The sequence below is a fragment of the Arvicanthis niloticus genome, chromosome 7, assembly GCF_011762505.2.
Source record: "Arvicanthis niloticus isolate mArvNil1 chromosome 7, mArvNil1.pat.X, whole genome shotgun sequence".
Taxonomy (NCBI): domain Eukaryota; kingdom Metazoa; phylum Chordata; class Mammalia; order Rodentia; family Muridae; genus Arvicanthis; species Arvicanthis niloticus.
The window spans coordinates 65228809-65246408 of record NC_047664.1 but is presented as its reverse complement, the minus strand read 5'-3'; the positions used below and the strand labels follow the sequence as shown (position 1 = coordinate 65246408).

Below are 17600 nucleotides of genomic sequence, written 5' to 3'. Positions count from 1 at the left end.
TTAAATGTCACCTGAAAATTGGGGACTATTTCTCATTCTGCTTACAGAAGGACAAATTCTCTTGGGTGGTTTCCACTGCTGGGGATAATTGAGACAGTCACAGTTAGCGGAAATGAAGGCTTAGCAAAGAATAATGCTCTACTAAGTCCTGAATCTCCCCCCAGTGCTTCCACTCTACATTTAGGAGAAATATTAAGAAGATCGCCCCCCGAGCACAAACTAAAACGAGGATAATAATATTGTGTAAGAAGTCAGGCTTGGTCATTCAGAGGAGGCACTCACTGCATGCTGCAGAGATTGTGATTAAATCAAAACAATGAAGGTCATGTCCACACTCTCCTTCTCCCTTGCCTGCTGTCATCCTTATTTATTTTCACTCTCGTAATCTGGCTCTCTCACAAGGATGGGAGATGGATGATGTAACACGTTTATACTCCCAGGGAGTATCAGCTTGGGAAGGCCTGGCCAGGCTCTGATGGACAGCACTGAAATGTGAAGTGACTAAACAAATCAGACCTCTGCCCCGAGTGAAGTGATGCGATTCAATGAAGAGCTGTGCATTTCCCGGTAGACAGAGGCATTCATTAGATAAATAGAAAAGAGAGAAAGGTGATTAGTTGACAAGGTGCAGGCGAGACCAAGGGCACCATAACAGAGTGTGTCAGTTACAAAGCCTGCAAGGTATGTTGGTAACTCAGGGGACAAAACACATCTTGGGATGTCTGAGCAGGCAGAAATGAAGAGTGCATGAAGAAACAATGCGAAAACCCATGTTCTTGCAACCATAGTAAAAAATATAATATATAATAAAAGCGGTTAGTAGAACATATATGAAATGAAAGAATATGGGGGAGGGGAATATTAGGAGCTAAGGTTTTAAGTGGGGATGGGAGCAGGAAGTGAGGGAAATGAGAGGGTGGGGATTGATACACAACATTGAGGATGTATGAAGAAGCCCCAAGAAACTCAGCGAGTCTGTAAGCCACTTAAAACACATTAAAGAAGAAGCTGAGCATGGACAAACAATGCTGCTCCCAGAAGACATGGGTTATTATATGAAGGTGTCACCCCAAACAAGACAGGCTTCTGCTCTTGTTCTGAACTGCTCACTATAACTAGATTGCTAAGGACACCACCCGCTGTTGTTGCAGGAAGTAGAGAAAGAAGTATTGGATGGACTAGGAAATTCTTCCTGCTGGTTTCCTATGGTTTAGTCCCTGGTTCCACACAGACTAGCATATGAGCCCCGCAGACTGTATATAGTGGGTTATTTACAAAAGACATGAAGTTGGAAAGGAGATAAGAGATATGTGAGGGGTAGGATGAGGGTGGAGAGACAGAGAGAGAAAGAAAGATTAGGAGATGAATATGATCAAGATACAGTGAAAAAATGTTATATGGGGATTTTTTAAAAAGTCAAGCATATAATTTTATAATTAAAAGAAATCAAGAAAAGAGGTAGAGAAGAGACTGACTTGATGGAGTATGAGGCCTTTGATGAGATAATGTAGAGGAAAAACAGTAAGCATCTGTGAGGCCATTGTAATCTAAGGTTCACAAAATTTAACCCAGTCTGTGACTCTGATACACATACCTATGCACATGCAAAGCTTAATTATTTTCCGTAAACCCAGTTTGGGCTTCCGGCCCAAATATCCATCCCCTGCTTAGCAGGATAAAAAGGGATGTTAAGTTAAGCTAAATTTTAGTTAAGAATGGTATATTCATGGAAACTTTGTGGCAAGTCTTGTCTTTTCCATTGCTTACTAAGATGACCTCACATCCTGAAGGGGAAATGGGAGTTCTTGGGCACAGCTGCCGTCGATGCTGAGTATATGAAGAAACAACACGGGAATCTATGCTCATGCAACCAAACTTGCTGTAGACAGTCAGGGCTGTGTTTGGGTAAGGAGAAACCATGAACTGGCCTTTTTCTGTCAGCTTGATAGGGGCTGCTGTTCCTCAGCTGGCCAAACCCTGCTTCCCTTGCCCTGGATAAAGAGCCTCCATACCTTTGGATCATGCTTCATACTTCCTACTCATCTTATCCACCCCAGGTCTTTCATGTGGTCCTTATTCCTCCCCAAAGCATCGGTGGTAGCTTTCAATGGTGATAGAGATGATATGATATGATATGATAGATAAGATATGATAAGATATGGTAGTTAGAGGGCATCTATATGGATTGAGTTTGATTATGTAGTTTCTTGTCATGTTGACTAAGAAGGTGGTGTGCCAGTTGTAGGCGCAGAGTGTTATGAGGTAATCTCCTTCTAGTATCCTTTGTAGAGAACAGAGCAAGCATCCCTGAGAATTATCTACCTGCTTATTTCACTTATCTAACTCAGACCACCTCATCTTCTGAAGCAGAACTCACAGAAAGAAAATGGGGGCAAGTCTGCTGAACTCTGCTCCCCCCATCTCCTCCCATTCTTTTAAGAGCCATGTCGGGTAGGTCTTAGCTCTGCCTTCTTAAAGCAAAATAACAAAACCACCCTCACCTCTTTCTCTATAAGTTAGAGCTCCAGAGAGAGGCAGAATCTCACAGGACTAGCCAACATGCTGAAGAAACGGTCAGAGGAATTAAGATAAATGTCTAAGTTTGAGGGTAGGAAAATTATCCCCACCGTGGCTGCTGGGGGGAGGGGAATGTCGAGAGGTATGTAGGTCACGAGGGCTCCACTGTTATGGGTGTATTAAAACTTTAAAAGGGCACTGTCAGAGGGGGAAGGTGGCCTTTCTGCCCTTCCACTGACCATCATGTAGTATATAGGGTTTCTCCTTCCCACAGGATACAGACACCAAGGTGCCATGTTGGAGACAGAGGTTGCACCCTTAGGAGGAACTAAACCTTTACCATCTTGATTTGGCTTTTCCAGATTATACAACTTTGAAGAAAAATTTCCGTTTTTCATAAATTAGTCTCAGGTGTTCTGTTACAGCAGCATAGACCACCATAGTCTTTGTCTTGCTGCAGCATCTCTTCTTGTATGTGATGTAATAAATGCTTTCTGAAGTCAGCACTCCTTTCACACCGGATATAACTAACACACTCCTAAAAGCATTGGTTCTCAACCGTGGATTGCGATCCCTTCTGGGCAGTTGAACAAACCTTTCAGAGGGGTCACCTAAGATCACCAGAAAATGCAGATATTTTTATTGTGATTCATAACAGTAGCACAATTACAGTTATGAAGTAGCAACAAGAATAATTTCATGGTTGGGGATCACCACAGCATGAGGAACTGTATTAAAGATTACAGCATTAAGAAGGTAGAGAACCACTCACTGCCTTGCAGTAACAGATGCCTAGGGATAACTAGATCAGAGATCTTTTATGACACTCAGAAAGCCAAGAGAAGAACGTATGCCCTTTTCAATACTGTGTTCCTGGTGAGGAAGAAGAGTGAAGAGTGTGAAAGACAAGGAAGTTAGCATTCTTGAGTGTCATGATGGGCCAGTACTCCATGTTTTCCCATTTAATTTGCACAATAATTCTGGAAGCTAGGCACTGACCCATCCACTTTATGCAAGACTCAGCCACAGGTCATATGTCAAGCAATGTGCCCAGGATACAGGGCTGGAAATCTGCTGATTTGACATTTCAGCCTTGATATATATAACAGAAAACCTCATGCTGTTGCTACTATACTTTGTAAATGATGTAACAGGCTGTACTGCACAGTAGGATCATGATGTAACAGGCTGTACTGCACAGTAGGATCAAGTTAGGCTGTTCTGGTATTATGTGTCTCAACAGCAAAGAAACATGCTATCAGTTAAAAGATGCCACATCATTTATTTGTGTCTTCAGTTCTAATTTCAAATGTAATAAACACGCAAAGCCCTGCATTTGAGAATCAATGAAATTTGCTAAGTATTGTTTCAAAGAAGAGTGTTTCAGCAGCCGTGAGCAGCGTAGACAAGAACAAGAAGTAAAGACAGAGAGAGGTCAGAACAAAAAACCCTGTTAGACTTTCACATCCAAGGCAAGCAAGGTAGAGTCTTATGACATAGAAAGAAGATTATCTTCTAGGAGCACCACAGCGGATGACTCAAAGGGAGCACTGGCAGCTTAGAGCGAGGCTTAGAAGGGTGGAGGAATAGACTCATTATGAGCCAGGAGTTTATGTTTCGAAGAGCGGGAAACAGTAGCAGCTGGAAAACTGGGTAAAGAAAAAGCATGGATTCTGTTTTAAGATACTAAGGGTTTAAAGCAGAAAGGTCCTCACGCAACGATGGAAGGCAGGTCTGCAGATGCTGAGAATAGACGTGCCATACTGACAGAAGCTTAAGCAGATAAGGTTTGAGCTACTTCTTGAGGAAGGAAGGCCACCAAGAGGACACATCTAGGTAGACCTGTGCTGCCAGAGGCAGCCTGGAGTGATGGAACCACCAGGGATGAGCATCTGTTTAATTTGTGTCTTTGAGTGGCAGCACACTGTCACCTAGGGGCAAAAACACAGGTGCAGAGATACCCAGCAAGAATTCCTCCCTGGCAGAAGCTGGTTCCACTCTTATTATTTCCCAGATCTCCTGGGAAGGCAGATGTTTTCATAGAACGAAGAAGTGCTGGAGCTAGTGTACTGGGAGGAGTTCTCACTGGGAGAACAAATCAGTGCTCCTAAAGGCAAAGGCATGGGGAAATTTACTTTGTCCATAATATTGAGTAAAAGTGCAAAGGACAGGATAGTAGATAGGGGGATATTAGCTTAAGATATAGAAATAAGAGGGGCTGGGGTGGCCGTCAGGTGCCTCTTTTGACTTGCGACAAGTTAAGCATTAAACCTGAAGGCCTCTGACTTGCTAAGGTCTAGTCTTTTTGCATCCTATTCCATAGCCACGAAGCCAAGACAGAACAGCACCTTTGAAATACTAAAATGATCAATAAGTTAAAAAAAGAAGAAAGTTGAATTGACTACATCAACCACTTCAGATGACACATTCTATCAGTGCAATGACAAAAAAGAATGAGAAAATTTTAAATTACTATTTTGGCAGGTGGACAATTATTTTCTTTCTTTCTTTTTTTTGGTACTTAACATGTATAAATGAACTCCATTACTTCTGGCTCATCTATCTAATTGCTGTCTTTGCTGCTGTCAGCTGAAAGCCTGTCACTGGGTAGCCAGGCTTCTTCCTGTCAGGATGATCCTACCAGGAGCTCATTACCGTGTAAAACTGCACTGCCCCACCTGTCCAGTGGCTCTGTCCAGTGGCTCAAAGAAGGCTAGCTGCCATTTGGATGTGTTTTTCACATAAATGGTATATTAGGATTTGACACTTAAGATGAAAAGAGTAAACACTTTTTTACATTAATGGCATGTTTTGGATATATTGCCTTCAAGTGTAATATTAAACACATTATCAGGATTATGGGGAATTTGCAGCTGTATGTATGACTTCCATGGGCCACTGCTGTTTTCTATAGCTCTCCAGAGATTCTACAGTGTCTCATTTTTTTTCACTCAATATATTCAGTTCAACCAACCAGCGTTTATATACAGCCACTATGTGGCAGATATTATAAGAGTTGCTGATAATAGAAAGAGATAATCACCCAGTTGCTGGTTTCTGAGAGCTCCCACTTAGTGGAGGAGAAAAAATTAAAGTGTTACATGCGACATGCTGTTAAAGACAGGAATGAGGCGCTATACACCCTTAAGGAAGAGCGTTCTTTATTTCTTAAAGAATAAATATTGGGCTGGAGAGAGGTTGAGGGCACTTACTGTGAAAGCAAGAGGACCTGGGTTTTAATACCAAGCATCCAGACAAAAGCTAAGCCTGTGTGCCTGTAACCTCACCATCGCAAGGCAGAGACAGATGGACCCTCCCTTTGCCAATCTATTTACCTCAGAGCAAAGCTCTAAAGATAACTTAGCTCACACCCCTCGTTACTTTCATTGTTTACATTTTATATATGTATTTGTATGTGTGGGTGTGGTCACACACATGTCACATGCACATGTGGCCGTCAGAGGACTACTTGTGGAAACGATCCCTTTTCTTCCATTATGTAGTTTCTGGGGATCCAATTCAGTTGTCAGTCTTGATGGTAAGTACCTTAAGGCATCTCTCTGAACCTTTTTAAAATTCCAAGTCCTTGATCATGCTCCATAGGTTCCCATGTGATTGACTCGGATGTCTTCTAGATTAGTCCCTTGCTCCCTCTATGCATATGTGTCCTCTTCACTGTTCATAGAATATTCTAAACATTTCCTTTCCCTTCTTGAGCCTCCTTTCTTGTTCCCCATGTCTGGACTCCTCCTCCAGACATCTGCATGATTTGCTTTGTCACTATCTAGAGATATTTGCTTAAATATCATCTTGTCAGCAGATCCTTCCTGGCCACCTGGTCTCCCCTAACTCCCCAAAGCTATCTTCATTTCATAAAGTTTTCACTCAGTAAGTTGCATTTATCATCCCTGGAAATTTGCTTATCACCTGCCTCCCTCAACAGTATCGGTCTTTCCATGAAGAAAGGATTGTCTGCTCTGTTCCTGTATTTCTGGCACTTAGAATGTCAGCCAGTGTAAGTCCAGTGTTCTGTAGACCCCTTTGGAATGAATTCAGTGCACCTTTATTATGCAAAGGGTTTAGAAGATTGCAAGGGAGGGGATATGTGTCTATCCTGCCCGGGTCTGGTGATCAGAGAAGTTTTTCTTAAGGTGGTAAGTTTATAATGTCTTTTCTTCCATTTACTTTTATGCTTCAAGTTCCTACTAAGTCTTACTGATAACAGGCACTATCCTAGGATGAGGGGTGTAGCTGCTACAAGGATAGGTTAGTTCTTCATATTGTGAAATTTAGATTCTAGTGGGAAAGAGATAAGAAAGGCAATCTGTGAGAAAACAAGGAAAACATCCAATGGTGGCACACACACTATGCAAAGAGTTAAAACAATGTGACATTAAAGGGGCATGTAGGGTTGATTTTAGGTCCCAAGGTACATGCCTCTAGGAAGTGGAGAACACTGGAATGGTTAGAAAATATTCCCCTGAAGAGGAAGGAATAAGCACTCATGGCAAGGAACACAGCCAGGGCCAACTTAAGGGGGGTGGGGTTCAAGGTTTAAGAACTAAAAGAGACAGATAAAGTCATTACCAGATAGATAGATAGGTAGATAGATAGATAGATAGATAGATAGATAGATAGATAGATAGATGATATGTAGATATCTGGGATTAGATGTGAGGAGCTCTTAGAATGAGCAGGTTCCAGAAGGCAATGATGGGAAGACCCAGCCAATAAAGTAGGGTGTTTGGGAGAGAGTCAGAGTCCATGAAAACAGCATCCTAAACAAAGACCAGCTAGAAGCAAAAGAGGCTTTCATCCCAGGGGGTCGCTGAGCTTTGTTTCCCATGGGTTCAATGTGTAACCGAGGATGTAATCTGGAGTACTATGGATGAGCCAGTTTCTCATAAAGCCCCTGGGAACACGTCTTGTTGCAGTTGAGGAAAGCAAACTGTTCCCTAGAAAACCTATCTTCCAGGAGAAGATGTATAATTAACTGCCCACAGAGAGCTGCTGTACCACAAGGTACATTCTTGGAAGATTCAGATAACATGCATTTGGGCATCTGTTATACTAGCAGCTGGCGAGCAAATGCTACTTGGCACATTTTGCTTTAATCTCAGCACCAACTCACATGGACCCCATTCCCATGGCTGGTTTAGATGCTGCCCTCTAGCAAGGGCAGGTGAAGACACCCGGGATTGCATCTGTTTCTGTGCTTATTTCTCTGTGCACTGCCACCTAGTACCTCATGGATGAGGGAATCTCGCACTCTACACCGACCCCAGCCATCAGTTTATTCTGTGGGTTCTTTTTTTTTTTTTTTGCATTTTTGTTTTTTTCATTTTTATTGAATATTATATTTACATTTCAGATTTTATCCCCTTACCCCATTCCCACCCCAGGAACCCCCTATCCCATCCCCCCTCCTCCTGCTTCTATGAGGATGTGCCCCCACCTACCTTCCCCCTCCCACCTCCCCACCCTTGAATTCACCTCCACTCGGTGTCCAGCTTTCATGGGACCAAGGATCTCCTCTCCCACCTATGCCGGACAAGGTCATCCTCCCCTACATATACAGATGGAGTCATGAGTCCCTCCCTATGTGCTCCCAGGCTGGTGGTTTAGACCCTGGGGGAGCTCTGGTTGGTTGGTATTGTTGCTCTCCTCATGGGGCCACAAACCCTTTCAGCTTCTTCAGTCTTCTCTCTAACTCCTCCTTTGGGAAACCCTTGATCAGATCAATGGTTAGCTGTGAGCATCCGCCTCTGAATATGTCAGACTCTGGCAGACCTCTAAGGAGACAGCTATATCAGGCTCCTGTCAGCATACACTTCCTGACATCCACATCAGCATCTACCTTTGGTGACTGCACACGGTATATTCCTCTGGCTACTTCAGTCTTCACCTGTGGCTATCTTTAATTTTCAAAAAACACCTTTATCCCTTCTGTTTCCTTCCTTTGCTAATCTCAGTTGATGCCTTGTATTGTGACAGGTGTTCTGTACTCTACGCCTTCCTCCCTCTGCTGAGAGAGATGATACACAATGAACTCAAAGCCACAATTAACATGCCGAGACACTTTTCTCCCCCTACGGTAATTGAGTCCCCAAGGAATGCCCAAGTCTTTGGGAATCTTGACAGGTTGGGGAGTTTGTAACAATTGGGGAGCTGTTATCAGTACAGCCAGGATCCCCAGAGAAGGCACTGCTCAAGTCATGTCAAAGGATTTAATTTAGGTTCCCATTTATCAAGTAAATGGTGACTTAGGGGTAACCGTTCAGTGTGTGTTTCATAATGGCCCACTGCTGATTGACAATGTGTATCAAGATAGAAATCATTTAGAGGTGATTACTTCCAAAACCATATTTGAAATCATCATGAGGTATATTGAGATAAACTATTTATCCAGGATGCAACAAATGGAGGGTGAAATTTTCTTCCTCTCACATGGTGAATGATGCATTCTTCTACCATGAAGCCTAATTACATATTCATCACCTGACACATAAACTCGGAACCGAGAACACCTGACAGCTAAGATTTCCATGGTAAATGAGGCTGAAAAATTCTGAATAAATAATACTATTTGCTCTAGAAGCCACCAACTTTAGGTTTTGGATGTCCAAGATACATATAGAATTTTTTTTCTATCACATGGCAAAATAAATAAAATTGCTGGGATTGGTGAACTTAAGTAATGATGGGTGTGTTACTGTCTTTGTAGGACCAACACCACACAGAGAGAGGGGGTAAGGTCTGGCAAAGGTAAAACACTTAAATCCTTAGGGAAGAAGACATCCTACACATGAGTACTGACTTATAGATAGGATAAGAGAAGGGGAGGGTTGTCCACCTGCTGAAAGGAAAGACTGTAAAAAGCTGGTCCTGACTTTAGTTATAATACATTCCTGTTGGCAATAGCTCAAGGCTGAAGTGTCAGCAACTTTCAGCTTTTTGGTAAGAATAGAGACTAAGAAAATTAAAATGAATATAGTTTGAAGAAAAATATGACAAACACCAGGCAGAGTCCAGGAAATAGAAGCATAAACATGAAATTGTCAAATTAACTAAGGTATTTGCATTTTCATGCATTTCTTATTCTATATCTAAAGACATAAAAAAATCTGGAGCTTAAAATTTGTCTTTTATAGCACCCATGTTGTGATGAGAAAGCAAACTTCCTATCCAGAGATGATGGAAAGCAAGGTGAATATTACCTGAAATTCCAACCCATAGTTTTCTCTGCAGAATTCTCGCAGTTTCGGATACACGGTTTCTCTTAGCGCCTGACGTTCTGCTCCTGTATCTATAACAGAAAACAAACACATCAAGTGAGTACCCCAACATATATATTGCTTGGAAAATTAGGGAATAACTAATAGTATTAATGTAATCAAAATGGGGTGCTCAGTTGTGAACTGACGTGATCTTTGGCTGCTAGGCTAATTTCACAGGGATCCACCCACTAGGCATATGCAAAAAAGTCCAGTGAATGACTGACAACCTCAACTGCCAGTTTGGTGTGGCCAGTGAGGCTGAGTGTTTAGAGTTGATGGCCCAGGCAGGTGTTTATACCAAACTCTCCAACATCCATGCTCCATTCTCTTTGGAGGAAGGAGAGAAAAGCACTTTTGGTCTATCAGATATTTGAGCTTCATATATCACAAGCATTAAAAAAATACAGGTTGATTGATTTAGTTATAGATATCCAACTATCTGGAGTATACCATTAATTTCTATAATGTTCAGAAATAATTCAGCTTTGTACAAAGTTAAATGCAGCATCCACATACTCAGCACAATAAATGAGAATAATTATTATTAAAATTACTAAATTAATCATGGAAACCACTATTCACAGCTATCTGATCCTGCTATCTGTAAAGTCAGTGGACCAGTGGTTTAACAGATGACAGCTTCCACCCTGAACTTAGGGATGCCATGCTGTAATACCAGAGGCAGAAACTGTTTTCATAACTGCTCCATCACGTAAGAGTTCTGAAATAAAATATTTTTTATTCCCAGTTATTAGAAAATGCAAGAAATAACAGAGAACCCGAAACAGAACTCAATAAGCATTATGTATTTAATTTTTAACATTTTGAAGAGAGAGAGAGAGAAAGAGAGAAAGAGAGAGAGAGAGAGAGAGAGAGAGAGAGAGAGAGAGAGAGAGAGAGAGAGACTGGATACCAAAGCTTTCTGTGTTGCTGAATGCCAAAATTCTGCCATTAGTGGTGACATTCTTGAGATTCTGGCTGCCAAGAGTCTGTTGCCTAGCTGACTTCAGTAAACACGAGAACCACATTTGTTCAAGAACTAGGTTAATGTGCTATCTCATGAAAACTCTATTTTCTGAAAGTACCCCAATTCCAGCTATAATACAAAATATCTGCACATCTCATTTATGAGAAAGATAATAACTTAAAAGGATATCCTTGTTATTCTCCAGCACATCTGTCCATGAAAATTTAGCCATATGCTGCGCTGACCTACCCTATTTTCCTACTGTTCTCAAGCCTATTTTGAGAAGCAAATAACTAATCACGGGTCTAAAATGCAGCTGTAGCTCTGTAGCATGGCAGAAGCTGGTGTTTACAGGGAGGCCAGAAGCAGAGGAATACAAGGGTTTCAAATCATTTGTGACCTGGGAAAATAGAGTCTTTCCCCACCTTGGAGGCAACGTGGTCCAGAGCCTAATGGGAAAAGAATGCAGGAGGACCATGCTGAGCAAGCCCCGTGGTGTCATAGCATTGCTAGAGGCAGCATCTGTATGATTTATGTAATCTTGGGATCAGATATCCACTCTCCCTTGACCTATTTTAAAAGCTGAAAACATTAACTTTATAATAAAGCTGATAATAGCCAAAATCTCTAAAAAGCCTTAGCAGATTTTAAAAATCAAAGTACTGAAAGGTCATTTAAAAAATAAATACTAGGTGAGCATGGTGGCCTATTCCTGTAATCTCTGCACTTGAGAGGCAGAGGTGAGTGGATCTCAGTGAGTTCAACAGGCATGATCTTTCTATACAGTGAGCTCCAGGATACCCAGGATGACAAAGAAAGATGCTGTCCCCTCAAATCCAAAATACAAATACTACAGTGCATGGAAGTTTGGAATGATGTAAAATAGAAATCATTGCTATTAAATTTGAAAATTGATATTTGATACATGGAAATAACTATGCTATAATATGAGGAACATAAAACACTCTTCTTGTTAATTCTTATTATTTGGTGCTAAGATTTTAATATATAATAGCCAGGTGGAAAAGAGTAGTATAGGACCCACTCATTAACATTTCTTTAGTGTTTATGACAGTCTGTTAGTATATCAAGTACTTCTGTGTGCATTCTTTTAAGTAATTTCTAATGAGGACTCTATAAAAAAAGTAACATTATATGTATGTTTTCCTGTATTTAATTAAAAGGATACAAATGGTAGAAGTGTTAGGAAAGGTAACCACAGGTTAGATGTCTCTAAGTAGCCAAACTCAGACTTGAATTCAGGCAGTCACACCAGGGATTACTTTGCTTCAACAACAGAAACAGGCACATGTGAAAACTGTGCATATAGTCTATGCAATAAGTTATTTTATGGTTAAGGGATGTGTGAAATAAAAATTGTTAAAGTGTAGAGAGACCTTTCTTGGCATGAATAAGGCCCTTGTTTCATTCTCAGTTCCCCCAAGAACAATGTTAAAAAATAACAAGTTTATAGGACTCCTTTCTCCTCTGGTGTTGGCAGGCCTAAATCCAACAAGAAAGTGGTTGGCTACCCCTGTGACTATTATTCCACCATGACACCAGTCGGCACACCTTGCTTGGCATGTTGGCATTATAACCCGTAAGGTTTTTAGTGTTTGGTAGAGTTGTTGATGACTTTTCTCCCCCAACAACCTGCATATCGCTAGCCTAGGGAAGAGTCTGTCACTGTTGCCTTGGTATATAGACATGGTGTTAAACTGCCATCTAAAAGTTTCTGTTTATATACATCGATTGGTGCAGCTCTCATCCTCTGTCAGAGAAGCTTCTTCTTTTTTTCTCAAGTGCCAATTAGTTACTGTAGAGATTTCCAGCTGGTGAAAGTGCTGGGAATAAGTGGTTGTTCAGTTTTCAGCCCTCAATAGCACACCCACATCATCTTCTATAAGACATTAAAGAGGGTAGAAAGAGTATAAGACTCAGAGTGCAGGAAAGAGGGCTATGAAATGATTTTTTTCTTGTAATGATATGACTATTGCACCTATGAGCTCACAGTGCCCATATCTACCTGCCCATCTGGGACTGGAGTGATGTCTCAGTGGGTTAAGAACACCTGTTAGTCTTGTGGAGCTCCTGGGTTTGGGTTCCAGGATTCACATGGTGGCTCATGACCATCCATAACTCCATTTCCAGGGGATCCAGTGGCCTCTTCTGACCTCTGTGGGCACCATTCACATATGTGATACATATACAGACTTGTAGGCAACATACTACAAGATATATAAAAAGGACTGGGCCCAACAACATTCCATCATAGATTGGGGAGAGGTTCCACCCATCCCAAGAAATTTTAAATAGGTAATGGTTGTGTGTGTGTGTGTGTGTGTGTGTGTGTGTGTGTGTGTGTGTGATATTTTTTAGTGGTAGCCATTGATAAGTTTCATTTGATCAAACAACCACCCATCCTTGCTCAGGCAACCCTAATCAAACACAGTGGGCCATAAAAAAATAAAAAACCATGAAAGCAGAAATGAAACTTGAGAAAAAGAAGGAGTTTGGTGAGAAGGAAGGGGAAAGTGAGGAGAGGACAATGATGGGAACAATGAGCAATATATATATATACATATATATATACACTAAGAATGGAAAGTTCTCTTGCCTTTAGGATAGAAGTCGAAGTCTTCCTCATCTGGAGTGTGCCCAGTTCCATATTGGAATCCTCCAATCCATTTACTACAGGCTCTCCAGACTGATCTTTCCAAGTATAGCTCAGATATATGTCTAGGAGTGTAGGAATCTACACTCCGTTGGTTGAATACTCTCTCTTGCCATAAGTTTATCTCTCAACACTTCTGTGTCAGCCCCAGCACTGGCCTTCACTGTTCTTGAGTTAGACTTCCACATCAGATCTTTGCTTTTGTTGTGTCCTGAAATGCCTGATCCTGTGATCAGCTCATGACCTCATAGTGTCATTTCAGTGCCAACTTCAATGCTATCCCCTCAGAGAGGAGCACTGACTACTGAAGCCATGAGGCCATCTTCTGCAGTCTTGTGCTTCTTTGCCCAGTACTTGTTCCTGCTACTGTTTGTGCTCCTGTACGAATGTATGCTCCATGGACTTTCATTTCCTCCACCCCCTTGCTATGTCTTTAGTGGCTATGAGTGAATGAACTATCTACCATGTACCAGTAGAAAAGTAATCTGATGGACACTGTGACCCTGCAATTATCCCAAGAAGTAGAATGGCTTCCAGGGGGTACTGCTTTACAATTCTTCACTGGACAAATATAAAACCAAGAGAATGTGAAATTGTGTAAAATATGTGGTGGAATCTAATTATTTGATGTTGTCAGGTAAATGAACAAATTGAAATACTGACTTCTTTTCTGATTTGTGAGTTTCTGGTGGAATATGAATATATTTTCACTAAGTTATTTTGAACCTTTCTAAATATGTGAAGGAAATATGTGACTGTATCTAACAGACATTCCACATCCTTCTATCACAAATGACTCAATTTTTCCTATATTTATATTAATATATGATGACTGAATCTGAAAATGGAAAAGTAATTAAGATAGGATGGATTAATTATAAGGGTTTATAGATAAGTTGGCTTAATTAAATAAAAAAGCCCTGATTCACACCAACAGCAAATCTGGAAGGTTAGTAATTAAAATTATTTGAATGCCATAGACAGGAAAAATGAACTCTCAGAATCTCACATATCAAAAAGGACCTCAAAGAGGCAAGGTAGTTTATTGTTTTATACATAGTCATTGGGTTCTCTAGACCTCTGCTCAGCTCCTCAATTCTCTGAAAAGCTACATTTATACTATGGCTCCAATAAGTGTTAGGATTTGAGAAGCTGCCTTCTAAATAGTTTCTGGGTGATTTGGGAGCTAACGGAGGCTTATGGACAGTGTCTGAATTAATTACAGGAACTAAATTAGTGGGGAGAATTATTAATCAAGTCTATGATCTTTGGAACTTGTTGATTTTACCCCAACAAAAGTTGAGATTAATTCCAAGGTTCATTGAGTGCTGAAATGACCATGCTGAATGAAAACTTCACACAGCTCATGCTTCACCCAGACTTGAGTCTAAGGGCATTAGATCAAGTTATTTTTCCAACCCTGCCAGAGTTCAGCCTGTTTAAGATGCACCACATATACTGAGGACCATACAGTGGCTCCTACATGTCTGGCAGGTGAGGAGGATTCTACCACTGCACCACTAATGCTTTCCTAGCCCTGAGCTTTCTGTCCACAGACTGTCACCTGGACTGTCACCTGGACTGTCTACTGTATCCTAGCTTCTTCGATGGCAACTCTTCAGATAAATTTTACATAGCTGTTGGAACTCTTATTTCATTTCTTGTGCATTAGCTCTCTCAAGTACTGTTTCTTTTTGATGACCTTCTGATAAATCCTCTGTACCTAACCAGTCATTCAGCCTTTCTTGTCTCACTGTTAACACATCATGTCAGTTTTGTGCTATAAATGTCTTCTGAATTTGATCCATTTCTCCCTCTTTCAACCTGAAGAGTCCAAAGCCTCCATTTGTCTAAACTGAGACCTGTCTGCCTTTCAAGTACCACTTTCTGATGCAGTGTACAGCAACCAGAATTAAAGTTCAAGAAGAAAAAAAAGCAAACAATAATTTGATCACCAAAGATCTTGGTGAGCATCTGTGGTCTAGAGGCAGAATATTAGGATGCTTAGTAGTTGGAAATATGTCTTCTGACTGAGTTTCATCTTCTATTACAATTTACCATGTGTCTTCTAGACACATTTTTATGCTACTTGACCCTGAGTTCTGTCCTCCCACAAGCCGCTTTCTCCACTCAGAAGTGTAGATTGATTGCACACACCCTCTTTGTGTGGCTCTCATGAATACCAGTTGTTACAATTTGGTACTTCTTGCATGAGTCAGGCAGACCTCCTCCAGGACACCCACTCTGCTCATCCCTGTATGACATCACTTACTGATCTCTTGTCACTTATTATAATCAATATTTTTAGTTAATTCCTCCATTAAACTGTGAATTCAAAGGCAATTTAAAATTTCCCCATACATGCTCACATTATGGAAATTAAGGCAGGTTCCAAAGATAATCAATATTTGATAAATGACTGCACAAATAGATTCTATTATAATAATTAATTTAATAAGAATATTATAATTTAATAAGAATATTAAAACAAATTAATTTTTTAAAAATTTTAGCAAAGATCAAAAACCCATGTTATTAATTAATAGCAGGTTACATTGATGGTATCATTAATCATCTGGGATGATACAACAAAGTAGATGTTGACATGATTCCATGAGGACGACAGAGGGGTCTCTTTCTAATAAGTGATAATCACAATAGACAGTTATCAAAACTAATTTAAAATTTAGTAATTCAACAAAAGAAACTCCTACAAGCGGAAAGGGATCAACATTAGGCACAAGAATGAATCTGTATATCGAACTCAGATGAAGTAGGTATCCATATATTTTAAGGAATATAGAATTGCTGTGTTTTAGACAGCGTTTCCACACAGGCTCACGTGTGAAAGGTTTGGTTCTCAATTGAAAACTTATTAATATAACATACAACTGCTTGCCATCTATAAGAGATAAACTTTGGATTCAAAAATAGAAATAAAACTGAATAGAAATAGATGCAATATTCAGCATTTAAAAGCAGTTTGGATATCTGGACTGGAAGTGGAAATTCCTGGTTTCGTTTAGAGACTCAGTTGTGTCGTGGGATGTTTTTCTGGAAGCTGTCTTGTGAGAGTGTTTTGCTGAGGTAGACACTTGAGAGGGTGTGTGATGTCTGGAAAGAGCATCAGTAGAACTTAACAGACAGTGAATGACATTCTTGCCTTGCAGTGCTTTTCTGGTCTTTGCTGACAGTGCTCTTGTATTGGTTCGCCTTGCAACATTTTTCTGGTCTTCACTGATCTTCACTTGTTATGACTTTGTTAGAGAGATGCACCAAAGAATTTTTTCTGAGGTATTTCAGCTGCTTTTTGCTGCTTCTGTGGCCTTGTGTCAATTTGGCAGAGCCTCATGGTTTCTTCTGGCTCAAGCTGCTGCTACTGATTCATGTTTGATGTTTGCCAATTGGACTGGACTGCCACTACTGATTTGTGTTTGATGTTTTGTTGATATCCTGATAATGAAAATTGTAATCTCTCCAAAGGACTACTTCTAAACAGATGCACATCTCCTTTATCCTAATAACCATCTTTGTCACCTACCTTTGGTTGGAGGACTAGAAGGGAAGTTGAAGCATCTAAGAACCCCTATTAAAGTAGGTTGCAGATGATTGCCCTGTCAGGCGTCAATGCAGGGAAGGCCCTTGGCCCTGTGGAGGGTTGATGCCCCAGTGTAGGAGAATGCTAGGGTGGTGAGGTGGGAGTGGACAGGGGAGTGGGGGAGTACCCCCAAAGAAGCAGAGGGGAGGGGACATGGGATAGGGCGTTTGTGGAGGGGAAACCAGGAAGGGGGATAACACTTGAAATGTAGATAAATAAAATAACCAACCCCCCACCCAAACCTAAAAATTAAAGTAGGTTTTGAAAAATCTAATCCTACATGGACTTTTAAAACAGGCTTTGATAAATACTACTAGAGATAAAAGGGTCTGTGATATAGTAATCATAGCATATATAGATTTACAGGAGGATTCTAAAATGTCTAAACTGTAGAAACTAGGCTCAGTAGGTAAAGGGGCTTGCAGCCAAGTCAGCTGACCTGAAGTTGATATCCTAATAATAACATATAGAAAGGAGAACTTACTGGAGAGTTGATCGCTGATCTCCAAACATACATGCTGTGTCAGGAGCAGATGCATGTGGTGTGTGTGTGTGTGTGTTGTGCTG

At 40.7% G+C, this 17600-nt stretch overlaps 1 protein-coding gene across 1 annotated transcript in view; it reads right to left on the bottom strand.

Moving 5' to 3' along the window:
• Positions 1–17600, bottom strand: part of Nwd2 (NACHT and WD repeat domain containing 2) — a 144788-nt gene that overhangs the window by 69221 nt on the left and 57967 nt on the right. The window contains exon 2 of the mRNA XM_034508173.2: positions 9735–9823. Within this exon, the coding sequence (XP_034364064.1) occupies positions 9735–9823 (89 nt within the window). The remainder of the gene's footprint in view (positions 1–9734; positions 9824–17600) is intronic.